The sequence below is a fragment of the Dipodomys merriami genome, unplaced genomic scaffold (assembly GCF_024711535.1).
Source record: "Dipodomys merriami isolate MVZ:Mamm:240054 unplaced genomic scaffold, mDipMer1.0.p SCAF_1, whole genome shotgun sequence".
In the NCBI taxonomy this organism is placed as follows: domain Eukaryota; kingdom Metazoa; phylum Chordata; class Mammalia; order Rodentia; family Heteromyidae; genus Dipodomys; species Dipodomys merriami.
The window spans coordinates 103,522,957-103,547,609 of record NW_027202270.1 but is presented as its reverse complement, the minus strand read 5'-3'; the positions used below and the strand labels follow the sequence as shown (position 1 = coordinate 103,547,609).

General features: G+C 36.4%; 1 protein-coding gene across 3 annotated transcripts; it reads left to right on the top strand.

Annotated features, from left to right (window-relative positions):
* Positions 1 to 1,469: 1,469 nt before the first annotated feature.
* Positions 1,470 to 24,240, top strand: Mbip (MAP3K12 binding inhibitory protein 1). Of its 3 annotated transcripts, none has more exons than XM_070026751.1 (9): positions 1,470 to 1,619; positions 4,946 to 5,065; positions 6,771 to 6,995; positions 7,093 to 7,189; positions 10,380 to 10,445; positions 10,681 to 10,833; positions 15,986 to 16,083; positions 22,270 to 22,308; positions 23,535 to 24,240. In XM_070026751.1, exons 1-9 carry the CDS (start codon positions 1,491 to 1,493, stop codon positions 23,637 to 23,639), a joined length of 1,032 nt encoding a protein of 343 aa, XP_069882852.1. In that variant the 5' UTR covers positions 1,470 to 1,490; the 3' UTR covers positions 23,640 to 24,240. The 3 variants fall into 3 exon arrangements, with proteins under 3 accessions (XP_069882852.1, XP_069882843.1, XP_069882856.1); XM_070026742.1 differs by having other exon boundaries at positions 23,532 to 24,236; XM_070026755.1 differs by lacking the exon at positions 4,946 to 5,065 and having other exon boundaries at positions 23,532 to 24,238.
* Positions 24,241 to 24,653: the final 413 nt, after the last annotated feature.

Here is a 24,653-nt window from a genome sequence, read left to right as displayed (position 1 = left end):
TGTGAGACTCTTATCTCCAATAACCACCAGATAACTGGAAGTGGTATTGTGGCTCAAAGTAGAAGAGCACTAGCCTTTAGCAAAAAAAAAAAAAACCCTTAGGGACAGTGACCAGGCACCTGACCCCTCCCCCCCCCAAAAAAAAAATAAAAATAGGAGGAAGAAGAGGGAAGGGAGGGGAGGAGGAGGGGGAAGGGGGAGGGGGAGGGGGAGGGGAAGGGGGGGAGGAGGGGGAGGAGGCGGCGGCAAGTATATGGTAATATGACAAAGAATTGTGGGTTTACATTAGTTATTAGGATGAGTGACTTGACTGAGAGGGTTGCTCAATTTATCATTGGATTTTCTGAAGGCTTTTTCTATCTCTAGGCATACACTGACTATCAGCCACATACTTTGCTATTAACAAGGGAAGAGACAGGATTTTTCAAGATCCTGTCAAGCCTGGTGATCCCTTTTTATTTCTTCGGAAATAAAAGCTAACCAAGAGGCTTCCTAGGGACAAGCAAAAGAAGTTCTTTTTTTTTACTACTCTTATTCCTATTACCGGAAGCCTTATTCCTCTCTTTTTATTAAATTTATGCTAAAACTTAATACATATTGTACAAGTTTCCACCTTTGCTTTCAGTTCTGTAAATGCATTAGCCTATTAGAATAGTTTTAAATCCGTTGCCTTACCTTTAACTTATTTAGATTTCAAGTCTCTTCTTTTCCACTAGAGCTCAACACTAAACAATTTTCTAAACCTTTTCTCCAAATTTTGTAACTTCTAGTAAAAGTCCGACCAAAAGGTTACAGTGTTCTTCAGATGTCTTTGTAACAAAGCTATCTGATAAATCTGTCAAAAAATGACACTTTGTCAAATTTCAATTCAGCTTTATGTTCTTCTGACGTCAAAGATTATGGTCACATTAAATGACCTGGGTTTAATTACTGTTGGATTCAGATGGACAGGTTTTCACTTGGAAACTATTTTAGGAGTGAGTCTCTGTATAATTATCACAACTTGTGGTGGCCAAGGAGGGGAAAACTTGGAGAGCGAGAGACGGGTGACATTGTCCAAAAGGAAATAAAACTCTATCTGATTTATGTTAAAACTGTGATCCCTCTGTACAGCACTTTTATATTAACAATAACAAATAGAAGTTAAAAAGGAAACTGATGCGTCTTTAAAAGCTTGGCATAATAATGCCATTCTTTTGTGAAACAGGCCCTACATCCCAACAAACCACATCCACAAACACCATCGCAAAGACAGGGTACAGCCTCGTGCTTGTTAGTCATTTCCCGCTCTCTCGGCTCAAGGCGATACTTTGCCCTGATTGGTGCTCGTGCTTGTCAATCACCTAAAGAGAGCGAGCGTGAGGACTGAAGACGGATCTCTGAAACGCGGTGATTTTTACGTCATCGTACAGCGACGAAAGCAGAAGAGGGCGGGGCTGAGCTTCGGAGCGTCGCTCCGCAGCGGCGGTGGGGGCGGGAGCGAAAGTGTCATGGCTGCTGCCGCGGAGCTTAGTTTTCCCAGCAACGGTGACAGGGACCTGGAACGAAGTTGCAGCCCTCATCTCTCCCAAGAAGTGCTCTGTGAAATTTTTCGGTCGCTGCACACGCTGGCTGGACAGGTGACTGGAAGGCCGGGCTTGGGAAACCCATCGGCCCCTCCTCCTCCTGTGTTGCTGGAGGTGGCTGGGGTGGAGGGGGGTGGGGAGTGTTGGGGGGGAGGGCGGCCGGGGGAGCGGGGAAGGGAGCCGGGAGGGGGCCCGAGGGGGGCCGGCCAGCGTGGACCGGGAGGCGGGGAGCAGCGGAGCGGGCTCCGGGTGTGGGCCGCGGCGCGGGGTGGGGGAGCCGAGCCCCGCTGTGTCCGGCCGCCGCGGAGGCCGCTGGATGATGGCCGTACCCTCGTAGCTCGGCCCCGGCTGCCGTGGTCTCGGAGAAATCTGGCTCTGAAAGGACCACGGAGGCGCCAAAACTGCCCTGAGGAGTTAGGGGGCAACTGGTGCTTAGAGTCCCCCCCCCTCCACCCCCCAGCCCCCTCCAGCTTATCCATCAGACCAGTTGGTTGGTCATTGCTGCCTGAAATTTTGAGGAAAGCTCCCTCTGGACATTGTTGATTTGCTGATTCTCCCCCTCTCCCCCCCCCCCCCCCTTTTTTTCTGGCTGTTAATGTGCATTTCTTACCCTCTCAGACTGGGAGAAAAGTAAAAGGCATTAAAGTTGATGAGTTCATGCTTGGCGGATGCTAATTTGCATTTTTTTAAAAGGTCCTTATACTCCTTGATAAAATTGTTTGAGCAAATTATCAAAGCAAGTTTTAAATGAGTAAAGTATGTTTTGTTTTAAAAAATACTTTTCTTATATAATACGAGCCGTTTCTTAGTAGGTTCTTGGGCTGGGACTAGTGAAGGTAATGAACGCAGCCAGGCATTTGTGCCAATTATTATGAAAATGGAATTTGTCTGATAATGTGAGAATTACTTTTACCAGCCTTTGGTGGTTTTAATCTCTTAAAGTCCCCATGTATTTGTTGTTTCACATACAGTTTTGTGTAAGAAAGCAATTATTAACAAAAAGATAACTTTCAAACTCAGTTGTTTACCAAAGACAGCAAAAAAAATGTTTGTTAAGTTTAGAGACTTGATTGTTATTAATATTTCGCTTAAGACTCAAGACCTTTAAGTAGAGGCTCAAAACAGCACTTCATTATAGCATGGATATTGGAGCCTTAAAGTTTATTAATATTGTAACATCAAGAAGAAAAACAGTTCACTTATTATTTACAGGACTTTAAAAAATTACATTGAGGAATGATGTAAAGATTTGAGGTATTTTTCATACTAAAATTTTCAAACTCGTAGAAAAATTTAAACAATCGGAATTCTTAAAGTTCAGTTAGAAAAGTGATTAAATTTTACTTACATTACCTGTCAGGTGTTTAACTATTTGTAAGTTTTCAATGACATAGTGAAACGACTTTCTATACAGTGTCAAAAATAAGATTATTTCATCAATTAAATGATAGTATTTTGGTATTATTTCTGAGACATATTGGTTAAATGTATTTTGAAAGCCAAACTATACTCCACCTGGGAGTATTTCCTTTTACAACATGCTTAAAGGATTATCAAAATATATATTGTAATATGTCTTAAATTCATCCTAAATGTTGTATTACTAGCTCTCTTCAGTAGAAAACAAAAAATTGAATGTTTAAAAGTATCAACTTAAAATTGCAGTTGCTGGTTTTATCCTTTTTGCTTGCCACTGAATGGCCCAGTTTCACGAAGTTAAAGATTTACTGTTAACTTGGGTTTTTGTATTTATTTAATGTTTCTACTCAAAGTGTGTGTTTAGTCTATAGAAATTCTCAAGTAATTAATTTACCCCACCAAAATCCACAGGATAAAAATGGATACAGTTCATAGTACTAATGGGGAATTTTTGAATGAATAGGCATATTGAGATCATTTTTTGTGACATATAGTTTTCTTAACACACAAGATATCCTTAATTGCATTTGAAAGCTTACATAATTATACTGTGCTGACATGAAAATGTGATCAAGGCATTAAGATTAACTTTCTATAAGTTACATTGTCTAGAAAATGAGATGTGTTGTTTTGGTTTGGGTTTGTCTGCTCTTTCCCAAAACCATATTCATAAAGTTTCTGTAACTGTAGATTTCTTGGAGGACTGTAAAAATATGATAATGAGTTAGACACACAAAAGTTGTCCAACAACATTACATAGGCATTAGAGTAATACCCGTTAGGACTAATGCATTAATGTGAAATCTCAATTAAATTGATAGAAACTTATCTTTACCAATGAAGCCTACAAAAATTTCCCTTCTTTATGTCTGTCAAACATGGGCTTTAAATGCTTCCAGCAAATTTCTGGAAGTAAATTTCTGTCACATAGTATTTAGTCAGTATTGTTGATCTGGAATCTATTTGATTTTATATGCAGTGATTCTTCTTTTAGTTTTATCATTACAATAAGATCTGTATTTGAACTCATGTAACATGTTTTAGTTTTATAAAAAATATGACTAATTTTTAACAAATTATTCCCTGAAAATTAAAATATAATGTACTTGATTCCATTATAGAATATACCCTTATACTACACAAAAAATGATTACAAAGGGAAGCTCTCTTAACATTTTCATCGATCTGTATTAATTTTATAGTGAGATTCTTAGTAGTTTTCTGGATATGATTTTGTTCTAATAAATTAACAACTGATAGAGAATTTTAATGAATAAGACCTCACCTCTTAGTAGAAAATACTGTTTAGCCAAAAGCCTGGACATTCTATCCAGTTTCTATTTTACCGTTTTTCAGCTTCAGATTTCTATAACTAAATAATAGTTTAATTTTTAAAGTAGATAAGCCAGTTGCCATTTATCCCTGGTCTTTATATCTATGAATAATCTTGATTTTTAAGTTCTTCTAAAACTTGAAGTTGGAAACAATAAAAATGTAAATGAACAATGAAGTATTTTAGGTTTCTATTTGTGCATATGTTTAACAAAGAAAAACATATTAGAACTTTTTAAAAACAGTTGTACAGCTTCTGTTTAATTCCTTGAGTTGGAAGTAAGAGAATTCTGAATAAGACAAGCTTATTTTGGACCCCATCCAAAGGGCTTTTTTAGATGCTTGAAGTATCTGAAAAGTCTTCATCTTTTTATCTTTCATGAATAGTCTAATCTCTAAGATGGTCCCATTATACAGACATAAAAATAGAATTCAAACAAGATGTTATTTTTTAAAATGGAAACTACCTTCTGAGCCTTTTAAGATGATAATTAAGTAGAACATTTTATCATTAAAAACTTGATAACAGAGCAAAATAGACATTTGTTACTGCAAAACAATCTTATTTTTGTGACAATCCCAGCTTAATCGTGTAATTTTTGTGATGTTGCTGGTTTGCCCTTTTGAAGCTTAACCTCAAAGATGATGTGGTGAAAATTACAATCGATTGGAACAAGCTCCAGAGCCTCTCAGCATTCCAACCTACATTGCTTTTTAGTGTGCTTGAGCAACACATTTTGCATTTACAGGTAAATTTCTTGCTAGAAATGTTAACTTGATATTGAAAATAGAAATTGATTGTGATTAGATTATCTGAGTATTCATCAGTTCTATCTTAACACCATATTAGTACTGTTATTAATAAAAGGCTACTTAGACCTAGATTAAATCTAAACCTGTTAATTTCTGTAGTAATCAGGACAGTTTAAGGGAATATAATTCAATAGACCAATGTGAGTGAGACTGGATGAATGCAGTTTTATTCAATTCTAGACTTGTACTGAAAATTCAATACAGTTCCATCTATGGTGGGTTATAATTAAGCAATAAGACACGGCAGGTGTGTGTCATGCTATGATAATGATTCCATGCCTTGGGTGAGTTTGGAGGCTCATGGAGTGCTTTCAGTGGTTCAAGAAGTGGCATTATCCCAGCATGACACATCCTGGAGTGTCTATTGCAATTAAACAGTTTCAGCATAGTTTTTAAAAAGAAAGTAATTTCTGTGACATTAATGTCTCATCTTAGTAAGTAGCCAGTCACTATTTTAACAGTTTGAAATAATTCATCTCTGATATTGAAAGTCAATATTGAATTGAATTTATGAGTTGTTATATTTTTTAGTATTCCAGTTCAATAACTGAACAGTTTATGGCATTGTTTGTTGCAGTTGAACATCTGCAGCTACAGTTGCAGTTTATCTTTAATCAAAGTATAAAATGTGCAGTCTCAAACTGTACTGGTGGCTTTATTCTGATGAAGATGTTATAGGGTTTCAGGAGAGTATTTGGTATGGCTAACAATGGAAGCAAAATTGTAGGTATGAAAAAATTGGAACATTGGTAAGTGTTGGTGTGTTTTGACTAATGGAATAGACATTAATTTTCAGTCTTGCATTCAGTGACTTCCAGGGAAAAATTAACTGTGTTTCACATTAAAAGAATAGTTAACCTTGTTTATAAAGGGCAAAGTAAAGAGCTATAGAACTGAAATGAGGCTTGGGAGGAGGGAGAGAGGAATTGAAATAAAATGAGTAATACAATTTACATTGTACAACAGGGTATTTTTGTCCCCTCTGTATAGTGATAAGCATGTATCTGTTTTCAGCCGTGGATCTTGTTAGCTTTCTTTTCTGTTTCATTTTCTTTTGTAAAATTTAATCTCATGACCCAAGAAGAAGATAGCCTGCCATGTCAGGAAAGGCCAGTGTGTTCACTCAGCATAACACCTATATATTTCATGTCCAAGCTCTCTCATTCACTTTAGGCAACTGCAGTTTCAAGTGGAGAATCTCCAGTGATACAGTGATAATGCAGGGCTTTGCTGAGTGAGAGCTGTGGCTCTCCTGTTAAGGAGGAAAAATACTAAGCCTTAGTGTTCTAAGAAGGCATTTGAATGACATGTTAATTAAGTGGCAGTGGTGCCAGAGGCTGAAGGCTTTGATTTGGCACAAAATAAAAGATGACTGACAGAATGATTTTCTCAAAGAAATTTTTAAATTTCCTTAGGTTTTCTTTCTTTTTTTAAGATAAATTTATAGCAAATGGTAATGATCACAATAGCAGAAATTAGCAAGTACTTGTATATGACTAGACTTATGTATATCCTTGTGTGCCAATTTTTATATTTAATAATTATATTAAAATTTTTACCTAGTGGAAGTTTATAAGTATATTAGGTATATCATTAATTTTGGTAGTTTGAACCCAGCAGATGCAGTTTTGTTCTTTTCAGCCTTTTTTAGAAAAACTTCAACCTCTGATTAAAGAGGAGAAGCCAGCTGCTGTTGAAGAGATAGAAAAAACAGAAACTATGGACAAGGATGAACTAAATGCCAAATTTCCTAGTGGTGATCAACAAGAGGAAGAAAAGCATAAAGATTGTGATTTAGGAGATGTGAAAAAGGCACAGATCCATTTCGATCCAGAAGTAGTTCAAATAAAAGCTGGAAAAGCAGAAGTAAGACCTTTGGTGGTATGAGGGAAGGGGGGTGGGGTTATTACTTTCTAAAAGCCCTACTGTGTTTATATCAGTAAAACGTACTTTTTGCTTGTAGATTGACAGAAGGATATCTGCATTTATTGAAAGAAAACAAGCTGAAATAAATGAAAACAACGTCAGGGAATTTTGCAATGTTATTGATTGTAATCAAGGTAACTACTTAGCAGTTAATTTTCACAGCAATTTTTTATGTGTGTGTGCTGGACCTGTGGCTTGAACTCAGGGCCTGGGCACTATCCTGAGTTGTTTTTGTTCAAGGCTAGCACTCTACCACTTGAGCCACAGCTCTATTTTCAGGTTTTTTTTCAGTGGTTAATTGGAGATAAGGGTCTCCCAGACTTTCTTGCCCAGGCTTACTTTGAACTACAATCCTCAGATCTCAGCCTACTGAGTGGTTAGGATTACAGGTGTGAGCCACCAGTGCCCAGCTCTCATAGCATTTTTAAAGCAATTTTTACAGTTGCTCTATTCCTTTTTTTTTTTTTTAATGACATTCAGAACACAATTCAGTTTATTTCACAGGTGTTCAATTACTAAGGTAGTGTAATTTCTTTGTATTTAATAATAGTCTGTATTACAAAACTGGTTTTCATTTTGGTTACACAAATAAATATAAGGTGGTTCAGTCTCATTATTATGAAGGTACAGAGCAATATAGATTTCAAGCTTGGAAATGGACTTGTGAAATTATGTTAATATAAAGTGAACTTAGTAAAGTTAATAATTTTCCTCAAGAGGGAGCAGTTTTCTTACTACTCCTGAGCTATATAAAATGTTTTATGTCACAATTCAGCCAGTTTGTCATGAAGACTATGAGGATTTAAGCTTTTTTCCTTTCTCTCATAACATATACATTGCTACTATTCATCACATTTCCCTTTCCCTCTTCATTTGATTGTATAGTACATTTACAGAGCTGTAGGTATGCTGCAGAATACAAACTATTGAGTAGAACTACATCATGTTCAGGAATTTTAGTAATATTTAGGACAAGTAATCCTTAGAAAAGAAAAACTTATGGAGAAGGATTCATAATTGGGATGAACATTTTTTTGTTACTTCTGATTATCTCTTGGCTAACTATGAATATAGAACTGTCAAATGAACCTAGAAATGACTCATATCACAGTATACAATGATTCTTTTAATGAAATAATACATACTCAGTTTGAGTCCTACACTGAATTTTTCTATTAACTTTTACATGTGTATCTCTAAATTTGGTATATTTTCCCTTTAGCTTTGCAGAACAGGTACAACAGTAGCAAAATCCCAGGTACCACAACCCAGCTGCAAGCAGCTCACAAGAAAGGGTTTGTTGAAAGAGCAAGCACATGTGTTACTAATGTTATTCCTCAGTTCTCCCTGCTAACTCTATTATTATAAACCACCAGGGGATAGAAATTGACAAGAATTGAAATGCTCAGCAGGATTCCTTGGCCTATTCAGTCCTTCACTGGCTCCAAACAGTGCTAGCAAGATTTGCTGTGGAGAGTGGCTAGCACTCATAGGTTCACCGTGCTGAATTCCTCACTGATGGGTCAGTTAATGTATATATTTGGAATATAGTTCTGGAATGGATGAAAGCTTCTTATTTAACCCTTGGCCCAGTGAAAGGGTAGGAAAAGAATGGAGAGGTCACCACCCTTTCAGTATACTTTGAGATTCTCCAAATCAAAAGAAAATGACTACATTTAATCTAAAGATGTAAAAGATGACTAGATTTGGAATTATTTACTCAGTTTAACTTACTAATAGAGCAATTAAACTTCAATAAAAAGAAATACATTTTAATGTTGGTGTATGTTAGTGTATTCCTTAGAAGACCTCTCAGTTTGACCATAGTATAGACAATGGACTGTTGAAACTCAAAATATATAAAGGAAAACTTCTCTAAATAAAAGAATTTTTCTTCAGTACCTCTTTTACTCATCATTCCTTTACAAAACAGTTAAAGGAACTTTTCAGCTATTTATTGCCAATTAATGATATTTTTATTTCAAGCATTAGTATGTGTTGCTACAAATTGTATAATATATGACATAATTGTGTTAATATGTAATAGTATCTTGACATTTTTGCAGTCTCCTCCCGCCTCCCCCTCCCCCCCACCTCCCACCCCAGACAGTTCAACTTCAGTATCTAATTTAAAGAATGTACTTTTCTACTTGGAGAAATTTTAGAACAAGTTTTCACAACATATCTTTCTTAAAACTGCATTTAGAAAAAACAAAAAGGACTGTATGGCTTTTTTTTTTTCTTTTTTTTGCATGTGTGCCAGTCCTGGGGCTTGAACTCAGGTCCTGGGTACTATTCCTGAGCTTGTTTGCTCAAGGTTAGTCCTCTACCTCTTGAGTTACAGCTTCACTTCCAGCTTTTTGGTGGCTAATTGGAGATAAGAGTCTCATGAACTTTTCTGCCCTCGCTAGTTTTGAATTTTGATCTACAGATCTGTTTCCTGGGTAGCCAAGATTACAGGTATGAGCCATCAGCACCCAGCAGTCATATGCAACATTTTTTATTAGGATTTTTTTTTAAATGAACATTGGAAATCCTAGAGTGGGAAAGTATGATTGTACTTGAGATTTCTGGGTCTTTTTTAATGTGTTGTAAAATATGTTAACTATGCAGTTCATTTTTTATTAGATATTTACTAACTTGGTCAGTAATGTCAAAAATCCTGGATTTTAAGTAAATAGTTTGGAAAATATTTTATATTTTAGTACAAAGATTGCAGTGAAAATGAGTTCTGTTTCCAATGATGATGTAAAGTTAAACTATGGTACTATATATAATATAAATTATTTTCCCCAAAGGCCTAAGAGGTTTTTATAATAATACTGACTTTCATTAAAAATGGTATGAAAAAAGAGTAGAAACTGGGGCTGGGAAGGTGGCTTAGTGGTAGAGTGTTTGCCTTGCATGCATGAGGCCCTGGGTTCGATTCCTCAGCACCATATAAGCAAAAAAAAAAAACCGGAAGTGGTGCTGTGGCTCAAGAGGTAGAGCGCTATCCTTGATCTGAAGAGCTGAGGGACAGGCCCAGAGTTCAGGCCCCATAACCGACCAAAAAAAAAAAAAGGTATGAAATTATACTACTTAATGTTAATGGATTTCTGTATGTAAATCTGAACATTCAATTTAAAATAATAGGGGATATGGATTCATTGTAGAAGATAAAATTTATACTCAGTTCTAATTTGTATATGATGGTAATTTAATTATCACTATTTAAAATTATATTCTTTTATGAGTAATATGAATTACTAGAAGTTTATCAAAATCTCATATATTTGTAATTAAGAATTCATTTAAACTAATACTCATCTAAATTCCCCTTAGAAAATAGTTGTGCAAGAACTGATGCCATTTTTACCCCTTACCCTGGATTTAAAAGTCACGTAAAGGGTAAGTACCTACCACACACTATCTTTGTCACTGGCAGAAGCTTATTCTAGAGTACTAGCAAAATAGAAGTTAAAACTTTACCACTTAAATTGTGTTTATTTTTAAAACAAAGATAGTGCTTTTCCTCATCCTTGGGCTTGTGATTTCTTCATGAAAAGAATATAAAGTACTGTTAGAATTTCTTTTCCTATTTTTGAAATGTAAATTTACACCAGCTTAAAGTTTCTTAACTTAGTTTCTAGAGTTGTGAATACATATGGGCCACAAACTAGACCTGAAGGAATCCAAGGGTCAAGTCATAAACCTGCCAGCATGTTTCGAGATTGTGGTAATCAGGCTGTGGAAGAACGACTACAGAATATTGAGGCTCACTTGCGATTGCACACAGGTAAGCATGAGTATGCTAAGCCCCATAAAGTACGTTTACAAGTGGTTAAGGAAATCCTTACTCAGTTGATCTCCAAATTATTGTTGGATATCCATTATGTCTGATTGGTACAGAGGGTGAAAAAAATATTATTACGTTAAGCAAAGTAAGCCAGATCCAAAGAAACATAGGTTGCATGGTTTCCCTCATTTGTAATAATTAGAATGTGCCTATAAATCTAGAAGTAAACCTAATGGACAGTAAAAAACAAAAAATTACACTTAGACACGATAAATTAAAAACCAGGATTCTAAACATTCACACAGTGAGACAAAAGGAGGATATTCTTAGGGGAGGATCACAAAGGCTCAATAGCTATGTTCGTATGATCATATAAAGTGATGTTTATGAAATGAACTTCAAGAAATGGAAACTAGGGCTGGGAAGGTAGCTCAGTGGTAGAGTGCTTGCCTTGCATGCATGAGGCCCTGGGTTCGATTCCTCAGCACCACATAAGCAAAAAGCAAAAAGCCCGAAGTGGCGCTATGGCTCAAGTGGTAGAGTGCTAGCCTTGAGCTGAAGAGCTGAGGAACAGCGCCCAGGCCCAGAATTCAAGCCCATGACTGGAACCAAAAAAAAGAAAAAAAAGAAATGGAAACTAGATTTTTACTTTTTGTGTTTTGTTTTTTCCCTTTAGTTATTGTTTTTAATTTCTGTACTTTTTCTATGTAAATTTGTCTGATTTGGGAAGAGTACACAGAAAGGGTAGAACAAAGGGTGAACTAATTCAGCAGTGTTACTCACTAGACTTTATGTTGAAAATGAACTATACAACTTGTGGAGGAGGGTGGTTGTGAGGGAAAAACCTGGGGGAAAATGAGGGAAGAGGTGACATTGTTCAAAAAGAAATGTACTCATTACCTGACTTATGTAACTGTAACCCCTTTGTACCTCACCTTTACAATTAAAATTTAAAAAATATACTGTTACTGATCTCAAGGAATTCAGTTTTTATTTATGCTTTTTCTCTTCATATTTTAACTACTTTCCTAAAATTGAGAAAGTGCTAGTCAATAAGTAACAGATTCCAAATAGATCCTATTAACCTGTTTATTGAAGTCACAGCTGAAAACTAAAGTGGTCTTTTCCTATGATCAATTTCAGAACTTACAATCCTCTCTGACTCTTATCACTTGCTACCAGGTATAGAGTGGTAATACATGTGGTCCTACTTCTCAAGGATTTCTCAGTAAGGATAAGCAAATCAATAAATATATACCATAGGAAAATGAACTAACACTTACTAAACATAACTGACAGTCACTATGAGAGTGTTATGTATATATCAACTTAGTGCTTAATAGTACCCTTTTGAGGTTTTAGTGTTGTTAACAATTGTACAAGTAAGGAAAATGAAGTTTAGAGAACTCAAGCAACATTACCAAGAGTGTAAGTAACAACTGGAAGCCCAGCCCACATATCAACCTGGAGGTCAAGCCTTAGTCTCCTCCATTTAGTCACCATGTCATGCTGGTTCTGACTTTGAAATGCATTCCGTATCTGCCCACTTCTATCTCCATGACTATTATAGATGAAGCCACTAAGATCTCTGCCTTAGACTGTTGGAAGGATATTAACTACTCTATTTGCCACTGAACTTTCTCTTTCAGTTCATTCCTTACTCTGTGGCCAAGTTGCTTCTTTTTAAGCTTGAAGCCAATTTTGTTTCTACACAGATTAATGATTTTCTGTGGCCTTTACATGCCACAAAGTTAGTATTTATACATTTGCGCAACAAATAGTACTGTACTGCTTGAAATGCTAAGATTACATCTGAACAGAAATTCTGTTTGGGGTAGACAGGCACTATAAATAGTAAGTTACATGAAATGCTTGAAGAAAGTGGCTGAAGATAAAAGCAACTCCACCAAGGGAAGGGAAAGAATATTGGAGTCAGAGGAAGTTGTAATTATAGATATGATACTCCCATATTTTCAGGCATATCTCCGGGCTTCACATCATCTGGTGCCCTATGGCCTTTGTCCTCATGCTTCCCTTGCCAAACCTAGACTGGTGTGGATCCCCTTTTTATATGGTTTCATAGCACCTGCTGCTTCCTGCATTCCTTTAAATGAGTCATTATACCTCTGTTCATTTAATGTCCATGTTCTCTGCTAGTTAATAAGGTCTCATCCAGTTCATTATACTTAGTAGCTAGTGCAATGCCTAGAGCAAAGCAGGTACCCAAATGTTTATTGTATAACCGTTTGTTTGTTTGTTTTACCACTTTCAGATATGTACACAATATAGAGGAAGATAGAAGTAGCCTTAGCTCTTGGGAGAGGTCAAAGGATGGCATGAAGTGATGTTTGAGCCCTTGAGGTATTAGTAAGAATTTTCTAAGAGCCAGGTATTCTAAAAGGGGGAATAGTGTCTGTAACAAATTGCAGGAGATCAAAATACTGTTCAGGATATTTTAAAGCTAGCCTAGCTGTGATATTTGCTACCTGGAGGTAGAAGATAAGGGAATGATAAGTTTTTAAGAGAAGTAAGGCATTGGCATTAAGAATCACTCCCTCAAAAGGAAATGAATTCCAGATGCAACTGTATAAAAGAACTGACCAGTTAAATAGTCAAGTAGTTAACTTTTGGATAAATATATGTTGGATGCTTACTATGTACCAAGCACTATTTTAAAGTACAAGAAACACTGAGATGATATGGCTAGAGGCCCTGGCTTCAAAGACTTTATAATATAGATCGGAGAAAGATTAATAATGATGTAGAATTTTAAAGGGCAGCATATGGTAGAGGCACAAGGATCCTTGTATAGTCAGGCAGTGCCTCATGACCTAGTGACTTGAACTAGCTCTGAAAGGTATAAGGGATATGAGAAGCCAACTTAAAAAGTTACTCAAATTACCTTATTCAGGAGCACAGTCAAGTTCCTAAGATAAAGAATATATTCTCAACAAAGTCCTAGAGTTTTTATGCTTAAAAGTAAAAATTATAAATGTAATTTAAATTGATGAAATAAGTTATATTCTTTAATGGCATAGTGATTGTCTAATCGTGTATTGATTTAACCAGTAAACATTGAGTGCCTGCTCTGTGCCAAGCATTGTAGTCTTATGGCCCATAGAACAAAACAGAACTCAAAAAAAAAAATACAAAAAACAGAACTCTTTCTGGAGCTTAAATTAGAATAGAGAGATAAATAAACAAGATGTTGGCTGGTAAAGATATAAAGAGGGGCTGGGAAGGTGGCTCAGTGGTAGAACACTTGTCTTGCATGCATGAGGCCCTGGGTTCGATTCCTCAGCACCACATAAGCAAAAAGAAAAAAAGCCAGAAGTGGTGCTCAAGTGGTAGAATACTAGCCTTGAGCTGAAGAGCTGAAGGACAGTGCCCAGGCCCAGAGTTCAGGCCCCACGACCGCCCCCCCCTACAAAAAAAAAGATATAAAGAAAATCAAGAAGATAGGTAGTGCTGAGTATTGGAAAGTGGTAGTAGTAACTGATATTTTTTAAATGATGTCAGAGAAGGCCTTAGCGATAAAGGTAACTTTTGAGCTAAATCCTGAAACTAGCCAAAGCAACACTTGGAATTATGGAAGTAAATGGAACCACAATTGCGAAAGCTATCATGGTGCTTTATTGATTTACAGAACAAAAGAAACCTGTCACTGGAAATCTATAGGGAGAATGTAGGGCCTTGTAGGCTAGTGTACAGATTTATAGACCATTATAAAGGTTTCATCTGTAACTTGAGTGAAATGATAAGGTGGAAATTGAAAGATTTAAACAAATTGAATATACCCTTGATGCAAGGCAGAAACAGGAGACCAATCCAAAGTTGTGGTAATTCAGGGAGCTAATAGTAGTAGTCAGGATTAGAATGATTGCATTGGTGGTGTAAGAGTGAAAGAATATATTCTTTATTTTGGCCAGTCGTGGGTCTTGAATTCTGGGCTTGGGCACTATCCCTCAGCTTTTCAGCTCAAGGCGAGTGCTCTACCACTTGAGCCACAGCGTCACTTCAGGTTTTCTAGTGGTTTATTGGATATTTAAAGAGTCTCACGGACTTTCCTACCCAGGCTGGCTTTGTACTGGGATCATCAGATCTCATTCTCCTGAGTAGCTAGGATTACAGGCATGAGCCACCAGCACCTAGCTTAAGAATATGTTCTTGAACTTGAAATTTGAGTGATCTTAATTTACTATTGTTCTTCCCCAAAAGGTTGTTAATTCAGAATTTATTAGAAAGCCTCCTTTTAATATTCTTCTGTTCAAAGCAGGAAAGATAATGGGCCAGGCTCCAGTGGCTCATGCCCTGTACTCCTAGCTACTCAGGAGCCTGAAATCTGAGGATTGTAGTTCAAAGCCAGCTCAGGAAGGAAAGTTTATGAGACTGTTATCTCCTGTTAACCACCAGAAGTGTCACTGAGGCTCCAAGTGGTAAAGCACTAGCCTTGAGCAAAAAGAGCTCAGGGACAATGTACCCAGGCCTAGAGTTCAAGACTCATGGGCCAACAAAAAAAGAAAAGATTGCATGTTGGTAGAAATATGAATTAAATAGTGCTAGGACATACTGCAACCACTGAATTAAGTTGTCACTTGTCACTATGCATTTTTCCCTCCAAGTTACTTCCATAGCCTATCAGAAATACAAAGTGTTATATACAGAAACTATTCATTACTTTGTAAAATGAATTTAACACAAAACTTGCAGTATACAAAGTAAAATCAAGAAAGAGGAAGTATTGGGGCTGGGAATGTGGCTCAGTGGTAGAATGCTTGCCTTGCATGCCTGAGGCCCTGGGTTTGATTCCTCAGCACCCCATAAGCAAAAAGAAAAAAGCCGGAAGTGGTGCTGTGGCTCAAGTGGTAGAGCACTAGCCTTGAGCTGAAGAGCTGAGGAACAGCGCCCAGGCCCAGAATTCAGGCCCCATGACTGGACCCCCGCCCCTGCAAAAAAAAGAGGAAGTATTAATTTGTCTCATGGTATACCATGTGAAACTATTAACTAAATATTCCATTCTGTTTCACCTTAAGTTGCTTAAGTATTTCTAATTTGTTTGCATAAATGCTTTTGCATGGTTGTATAAGAGTAAAAAATTACAAGAAGAAAGAATTAGTCATTGGTGTTTCAAAGTTTTTTTTAATGTCTTTAGGTGGTCCAGTGCCAAGAGATATTTATCAGAGAATTAAAAAACTTGAAGATAAAATCCTTGAATTGGAAGGAATCTCTCCTGAATATTTTCAGTCTATTGTGAGTATCAATGTCTTTTAAAAATAAAGTACTATTGTATTTTCCTGATATTTCATTGTGTAATTCAGTGATCTGTATGTGAAATGATATTTTAATAATTCAAAGATAAAGGGACACGTTCTATGTGTAAGTGGCTAATATATTATTTGTTTTAATTTCTTATTCTCAGGGCTAAGGATGTGGTTCAGTGTTAGAACACTTGAGCCTAGATGTGCAAGGCCTTGAGTTTGGTCTCCAGCTCCCTCTCCCTCCTGAATATTTTAATATTTACACATTTTAGTAATGGAGACTTTTTATTATACATTTCCCACAATGTCTTAAGCCGTTTTCCTGTCATAAGTAGTTGTACAATGGAATTGCCATTTAACAAAGCAGTTTATGAGTACAATATGTCTTGATCAATGTCACCCCTTTCAACATTCTCACCCATCCCTCCCCTGTTCACCCTGCATCCTTCCCCTATCCACCCTTTGCCTTATTCTTCTTAAATTTGTAGGATATACATTGAATTCTTGTCTGCATTTTCCCTCTCTTCTTTTCATTCATATGCCCTATTCCCCTTAACCCCACCTCATCTGTTTCAAGTACCTGCTTCTGTTGTTTGCTGGACTTTGATTATCAGGGTATGGAATCGGTCCAGATTCCCTCTTGATGGATGAATGGATCAAGAAAATGTGGCATATATACACAATGCAAGTTGACTCATCCGTTAAAGGAATAGTATTGTGCCATTTGTAAAGAAATGGAAAGACTTGGAAAAAAATATGTTAAGTAAGTCAGGCCCAGGGAAACAGGATTCTTGTTTATATATATGTATATATATACATATGTATACATATATATACATACATAGATACACATACATACATAGATACGCATACATACATAGATACATATATATGTATCTATGTAGAAGCTAAATTTACCTTAAAAACTCATAAGTAAATATGTTGGGTGGTATGCAAATGTATATAAACTTCATTTTTGATAGAGTAGCAGTCTTTCCTATGTAATAGAGTGGGTATTACAGTGAGGCACAGAAAACTATTTTTAGAGAAAGGTAAGTCATAACACAAAAGGGCAGCAGATCCTGAAACACAGAAATAGAGTTTTAGTGATATATTGCTCTCAAATATGAAATGAGGTTTATGAAAGTATAAAGGCTGCTGAGGCATAGCTTAAGTGATCCAACACCTTGCCTAACAAGCACATGGCCCTGAGGCCCTAGATTCTCAGTTTTAGAGAAAAAAGTAGTAAGAACTGAAGCACAGATTAATTGAGAAGATAACTAGCACATGGCAAAAAACTCACTAAATAGTAGCATTTATTTAATTCCAGAATTCATCTGTGAAGTAGTGTATAAATGAGGATGAATCAGTTACTTCCTTTATCTTAATTTTAGAAAATGTATTGGTAGTTCTATACCTTAAAAAGATCTTCCTGTAGAATTATTCTTTTTTTTAATTGTAAAAATGTTGTACAGAGGGGTTACAGTTAGGTGAGTAGGGTAATGAGCACATTTCATAGGGAGCATTGTTACCTCTGGAGGATTATTCTTTGAATATTTCTCTCTATACAACTTCTTAATAATAGCGATTAAGAACTCAGGTAATTTTTTGCTTCAGATTCATACCTTGTTAATATAAAATTCTTGTTAATAATAGAATTGATATTGCAAGAGAATATGGTAGTGTCAGATGCCTCTAGAAAGACCTTTCTTCATGTATCCCTTTGCTTTTAAATCTGAATCCTAAAGTACATAGACTTAATAGAAGAATAAGTATTCCATATTATAATTTTGTGGGTGTTTATTTTTATTTTTAAATTTTTTCCTTTGATTTTTACCCACTTGCCTAACACTTGTACCATACCTTCAGCCTTAGTGTATATGTATGTGCTTGAGTGAGTGTGTGTGTAGTATGAATTTATTATACATAGAATGAAATGTTTTGTTAAAGAAATAGAACTGACAGATTGTAGAGGATCATAAATGCAATGCCTACAAGCTTTATATCAGTTTTACTGGCAGGGAAAGTGGGGAGCTTTTGAATGTATTTCAGTAGAGAATTGACTTGTGAAAACAGTATTTAGATAGATTTAGCTGATATAGGAGATAACTAAGAATAAGGAGATAACTAAGTATAAGAAGGCAGTATTATACTATCTTAGATGTGAAGTAAAATTCTGAAATAATGAATGAGAATAGAAAAGATAAATGCAAGTAGGAAAGCAAAGTTGAGAGCTACTGAGCAAGTAGAAAGAGGGGACAACAAAGCAAAGTCTAGTTTTTGTCATTGGTTGTATTTAGAAAAATCTAGAGGTGGAATATTTTATGAAAATACAATGTGATTTAAGTTTTTTGAGATACAGGACTTACTCTTAAGACAACTGAGAAGCTGTGTTAAATGCTAGTTAAAACCTCTGTGGATGATAACATTGTAACTGTCACTGAAGCCTGACCCTTGATGTCTGCCTGATTGCAGGATCAGGAAGAACTAAAAATATAGACTATGTTTCTGTATTTCTAAGCCTATAAAATTAGAACCATAGAAAATGAGAAAATTAGCTGGGTGCTGGTGGCTCATGCCTGTAATCCTAGCTACTCAGGAGGCTGAGATCTGAGGATTAAGGTTCAAAGCCAGCCTGGGCAGGAACATCCGTGAGAATCTTATCTCCAATAAACCACCAGAAAACCAGAAGTGGCACTGTAGCTCAAGTGGTAGAGTGTTTTCTTTGAGCTGAAGAGCTGAGGGACAGTGCTCAGGCCCAGAGTTCAAGCCCCACGACCGACAAAAAAAAAAAGAAAAAATTAACCTGAGGGATGATAAGACTAGTGCTATTTATTTATTATATGTAAAAAAAAATTGACAATACTAGGGTTTGACTCAGGACCTCTTCCTACATCCAATCATTAATATCTATCAGCTTTTCTTACCTATTTTTAGGTATTAATCTTTTCTCATTTATGTTCCTATTTCAGGATCTCACTACATATATATAAGTACAATGTCTTAGATGTTTGAAATTTTTAAGAGGTAGCTTAATAGATTTTAGTGTATTTTTTTTGGGGGGGGGGTCCAGTCGTGGGGCCTGAACTCTGGGCCTGGGCGCTGTCCCTCAGCTCTTCAGCTCAAGGCTAGTGCTCTACCACTTGAGCTACAGCGCCACTTCCAGCTTTTTTCTTTTTGCTTATGTGGTGCTGAGGAATCGAACCCAGGGCCTCAGGCATGCAAGGCAAGCATTCTACCACTGAGCCACTTCCCTGCCCAGCTTAATAGATTTTAAAGATATGATCTTTATGAATATTTCCAAAGACTGGTTTTAAATTATGACATTTGAAAACAGCAAGTATAATGTATTTTATAAGTATATTTGCATAGTACTTCATTTATAACACTTGTAGTTGTATAGTTACACTTTTTGTATGGCAGTAATGGGATTTGAACTTCAGTACTGGGTTTTGGATGAATGTGCATAATATCTTTTCATTAGGATACAGAAATGATCAATGTAGTTGTAAATTACCTGCCAATATAAAGGAATGGGGGAGAAGAGATCATTTTGAATTGCCTTGTGCAGCTGTTTCCCTAATGCTCTATGCTCCAAGTATTTCCTCTCAAATATCAAACCTTGTTTATATTCAGTTGTCAAAATATACATTTACTAGTTTATCATTCAAAACAAAGTTGCTAGTCTAGTGTACCAGGCAAGAGTAGATGTGGTAAATACCAGTGAGTCATTGTATTATGTTTTTGAGTTGTTGATCCACTGAGAGCTTTATTTATTCTCCTCATTTTGATTTTTCACTCTGGTTTTATGATAGTAATATTGATAGCTTCTATATCATTAAGCAAATAGTTTGCTAATGATATAGAAGCTATCGATATTCTCCTGATTAAACTGTAATGACATTAAGGGGAAATATATTTTTATTGAATTTATAAAAAAAGCCATTCCTGGGGCTGGGAAGGTGGCTCAGTGGTAGAGCGCTTGCCTTGCATGCCTGAGGCCCTGGGTTCGATTCCTCAGCACCACATAAACAAAAAGAAAAAAAGCCGAAAGTGGCGCTGTGGCTCAAGTGGTAGAGTGCTAGCCTTGAGCTGAAGAGCTGAGGGATAGCGCCCAGGCTCAGAGTTCAGGCCCCATGACCAGACCCCCCCCCCAAAAAAAAAAACAAAAGCCACTCCTTGGATATTTAGGAGACCCAGCAATGGGAAGATTCAACATTCAGTCCTTGCTTACCCAAAGGCCACATGCTAGGTATCTACAGCACTTTGGCAAAGGAAAGAGCATATCTTCAGCTGCTTTCTATTATTTCACTTATAATAATTTTAATTTAACAGTGATTTCCTATTTATTATAATACATAGATATTTGACACAAAAGAAAGTAAATTTTAATTTCTTTTTTTTGGGGGGGGTCCGGTTGTGGGGCCTGAACTCGGCTTGGGCGCTGTCCCTCAGCTCTTCAGCTCAAGGCTAGCGTTCTACCACTTGAGCCACAGCGCCACTTCCGGCTTTTTTCTTTTTGCTTATGTGGTGCTGAGGAATGGAACCCAGTGCCTCAGGCATGCAAGGTAAGCGCTCTACCACTGAGCCATCTTCCCAGCCCAAGTTTTAATTTCTTATAAATCTCAATGGTCAGAAATGCTTCTGGGAATTTTCATGCATGCATGTATTCACAGACACTGGGGCTTGAACTTAGGGCTTCCACTCTTGTGGTTTTTTTCACACAAGGCTGGTACTCTACACTTGAGGCACAGTTCCACTTCTAACTTTCTGCTGTCTAATGGACTTGCCTTGCCCAGGCTGGCTTCAAATTACCATCCGCTGATCTCAGTCTCCTTAGTAGCTTGTATTATATGAGCCACCAGTGTCTGGCTTCATGGAAAATTTTTCATATACTCAGTCTCTTTGCAAAATATACATTTACTAGTTTACCATTCAAAAGCTTGTGACGTTGTACAACTAAGGAATTCATCAGATCAAGGTATAAAAGGCTCAGTAATTGTCAGTTTAAAATATAAGATATCTCTCCCCACATTTTACTGTACTGGGGATCGAACCAAGGCCACTTACATGCTAAGCAAGTGCTGTGCCACTGAGCCACATTCCCACCCCAGATAGAACATATTGAACTAGCCCTAGGTATAAGCTCAGTAGCCTGGAAGCTGAGGCAGGAAAATCAAAGTTTGAGGCCAGTCTGGGCTACATAATGAGTTCAGGTCAATCTGGGCTAAATATTCCACCATAGGCAATAAAACAAAACAAAACCTGGCTTACACAGTGGATTGCAAAAAGAAAGTCCAATGATAACACAGTCTTTCAGGGTTTAATTTAGTTAATTGATTTAGGGTCTAAATCTTACTCCTTCATAGTGTATTTAGTGCTCACCATTTCTTTCTCTGGCAGATGACAAAATGGCTACAGCACTTTCAGATGTCTCAGTCACATTATAGCAGTGTCCACACTAATTCTTTCTTGAGTACTTTCCTCTCAAAAGATGTAAGGAAGCTTTTTCTAGAAATTCCTTAGTCCTTAGTCCTCTGTAGGCTTGCAGTGAGTAAGGATTGCTCATTGGCCAGAATTGGGCCCATTCCCATTTCAGTCACTGACAAAAGACTTTTGTGGTAGGATCAGCATTCTCTTGAGTCAAACACACAAAACACACAAAGACAAGCAGCGGATAAAGAAATGCATATTACTTATGATGCCATGATAGTCAAGGGGTGTGTATCTGTGTACCTCCACCTCTTGGCCTAGTCTAGCAAATTCCATTTTTTTTCTGGCTATTGCTGCTTTGCTTGTTCAATAAATAGCCTGAAATGGAAAGGAAGGTTTAAAAAAAAAAAAAAAACAACTCCCATGAATACTTCTTTCCACATCACTCAGGAAAATTAGGTGATAATTAATGTAATAAATGGGAAAGTATGTATTTTCCAGAGACAGACATGTTGCTGCAGTGTTCATAGCATTATATATTTTAAAAACATCTTTGGCAGGAAACTTTCAAAGTTTTCAAAGAAAAATATGTTGGTAGAAGATAATGCTTGGTAAGTTTTTCATCTTATTTTTGTCATATTTCTTCAAGGCTACCATGTTTTTTACAGTATTCTATAAAGGACTTGATGCTTAGATTCTTTTTTTTAAGCATTAGTCATTTTTTTTCTTTTTTCTTTTAAACTAGAACTTCTCTGGCAAAAGAAGAAAAGTTCAACCACCTCAAGTAAGTTGAATTGCTGCATCTTCATTTTGACTTCTGTAATGGATTGATGGGTTTTATGCATTGTTAACAAGTGAATACTCTCGTCACTCTTAAATCATAGCCTGATAAGATTTAGGACTAAAGAAAATGGAAGTTAAGTTAGACAATAATTCATTGCAAGGGCAGTAGATGATGGCAATAGGCAGTAGATGGGTTAACTGAATACAAATATTCCTATCCTGTTTTTAATGTAGACAAATATATCAACAGCAAAATGCTTAGAAATAATTAATGCTCAAGTAACTTCAGTCTCAAGGAGTGTAGGAGTCTCCTCTGCACAAAGGTAAAGACTTAATTAGTCGTATATAAATCAAAAAGAAGGTGGGTGCTGGTGATTCATACCTGTAATTTTAACTACTTAGGAGGCTGAAATATGAGGATCCTGGTTCAAAGTCAGCTGGAGGAGGAAAGTCCATGAGACTTTTATCTCTAATTAATCACCAAAAAATGCCAGAAGTAGAGCTGTGATTCAAGTAGTAGAACACTAGCCTTGAGCAAAAAAAGTGCAAGGACAGTGACCAGGACCTTGGTTTAAGTCCCAGGACCTGCACATACACACAAAGTTAAATAAAAAAAAAGATGTTTGTTAGAGGATGACTTAAGTCTACCTCTGTTCAAAGTACTTCATTAATTAGGTAAATCTTTATAAGATTTTTCTAGACCTACTAATGGTAATATACATTTAAAGTTGGAGAAAACTTTTAAAAATTTTATTTTTTAAGACTAGCATTTATTAATCTTAAAATTTTAAATAATTTTTTGAGAACAGTCTTTTTTGTTTCCGGTATTAGTGCTTGATTTTAGTTGATTCCTCAGAAGAGAATTGTAAGGTATTTTAAGCAGACTGATCCTAAAATTTTTTTTAAGTATTAGTTTTAAAAATACTCATTTTGGTTAAGAGCTTTCACTTATATCAAAGTACCAAAGGCTCAAGAGCGCTTTGTCACTAGGTAAGAGAAACAAAGTAAGAAATATTTTTAAGCCTTGGTAATTTTTATGCCTTTAAATACATCCTCAGGTCACTCACTATAGACAGTTGTTCAGTTTTACAATTATTCTCATGAAGAAGAAAATAACATCTCATGGTATTGAATATTTTAAATATTTATAGTTCATTTAACACTTTATCTGCATCAAGATACTTCAGAGTCTTACTCAGCAATTTGTGTTCTTATTGTTTATAGCAGAACTATTCTCTGGCTGAACTTGATGAGAAAATTAGTGCCCTCAGACAAGCCCTACTCAGAAAATCAAGAGAAGCAGAATCCATGGCAGCTCACCACCTTCCTTGAAGAACTCCTTTTTGTACTTGTCATTTTCCTTTTTAATATACACATGTATAACTTACACTGTAATCAATTAAATGGATGTCTGCTTATCATTGTAAACTTTCTGTGAAGTCAAGGTTTGTTTTTAGGTGATTCTCGCTAGCAGCAAGTAATTTTCAAGTATTCCAATAAGATTTGAAATAATGGATGCAATGAAAAAGCATTATTGGAATTTGTTTCCTTCTGTTTTAAAGAAGGACTTTGGAAATTGAAAAGACCTAATTTGAAAGTAGTGGTGTTTCTGTTTTTGTGAACCACAAAAAGGAAAATTATTTTGATAATAATATTTAAAGTACTTTATATTTGTAACATTGGGTAACCAGTTTATCAGTTTAAATTAGTATTTTGCACATGAGTACTCAACAAAAATGTATTGCTTGAGATGAATTTTAAATGCAATATATAAACTTTATTTTTTGTTTTTCAGATGTCAGGTTTAATGTAAATAAATAATAGATCCAACTTTATACCTTTATTGGCTATGTGACTTTAAGCAACTTTGTGCTTAATTTTTTAGTCTATAAAAAGGGGGATGAGCCGGGCGCCGGTGGCTCATGTCTATAATCCTAGCTACTCAGAAGGCTGAGATCTGAGGATCCCAGTTCAAAGCCAGCCCAGGCAAGAAAGTCTGTGAAGCTCTTTATCTCCAATAAACCACTAGGAAACCGGAAGTGGCACTGTGGCTTGAACGGTAGAGCACTTGCCTTGAGCTGAAGAGCACAGAGACAGCACCCAAGCCCAGAGTTCAAGCCCCACGACTGACAAAAAGGGGGCGGGGGGAAATGATAAGAGAAACTTTTGTTGATTGTTAGGGAGAATATGTGAGATCATGTATGTACAGATTTTGAAACTGTCCCAAAGAAATGCTGAGTAAAGGTTAGCAATTATTATAAAACCTTATTTGATTCAACTTGTGGGTGGGAACAGGAGGGAAAAACTGAAAAAGAGTAAAGGAAGAGGTGACATTATCCAAAAAGA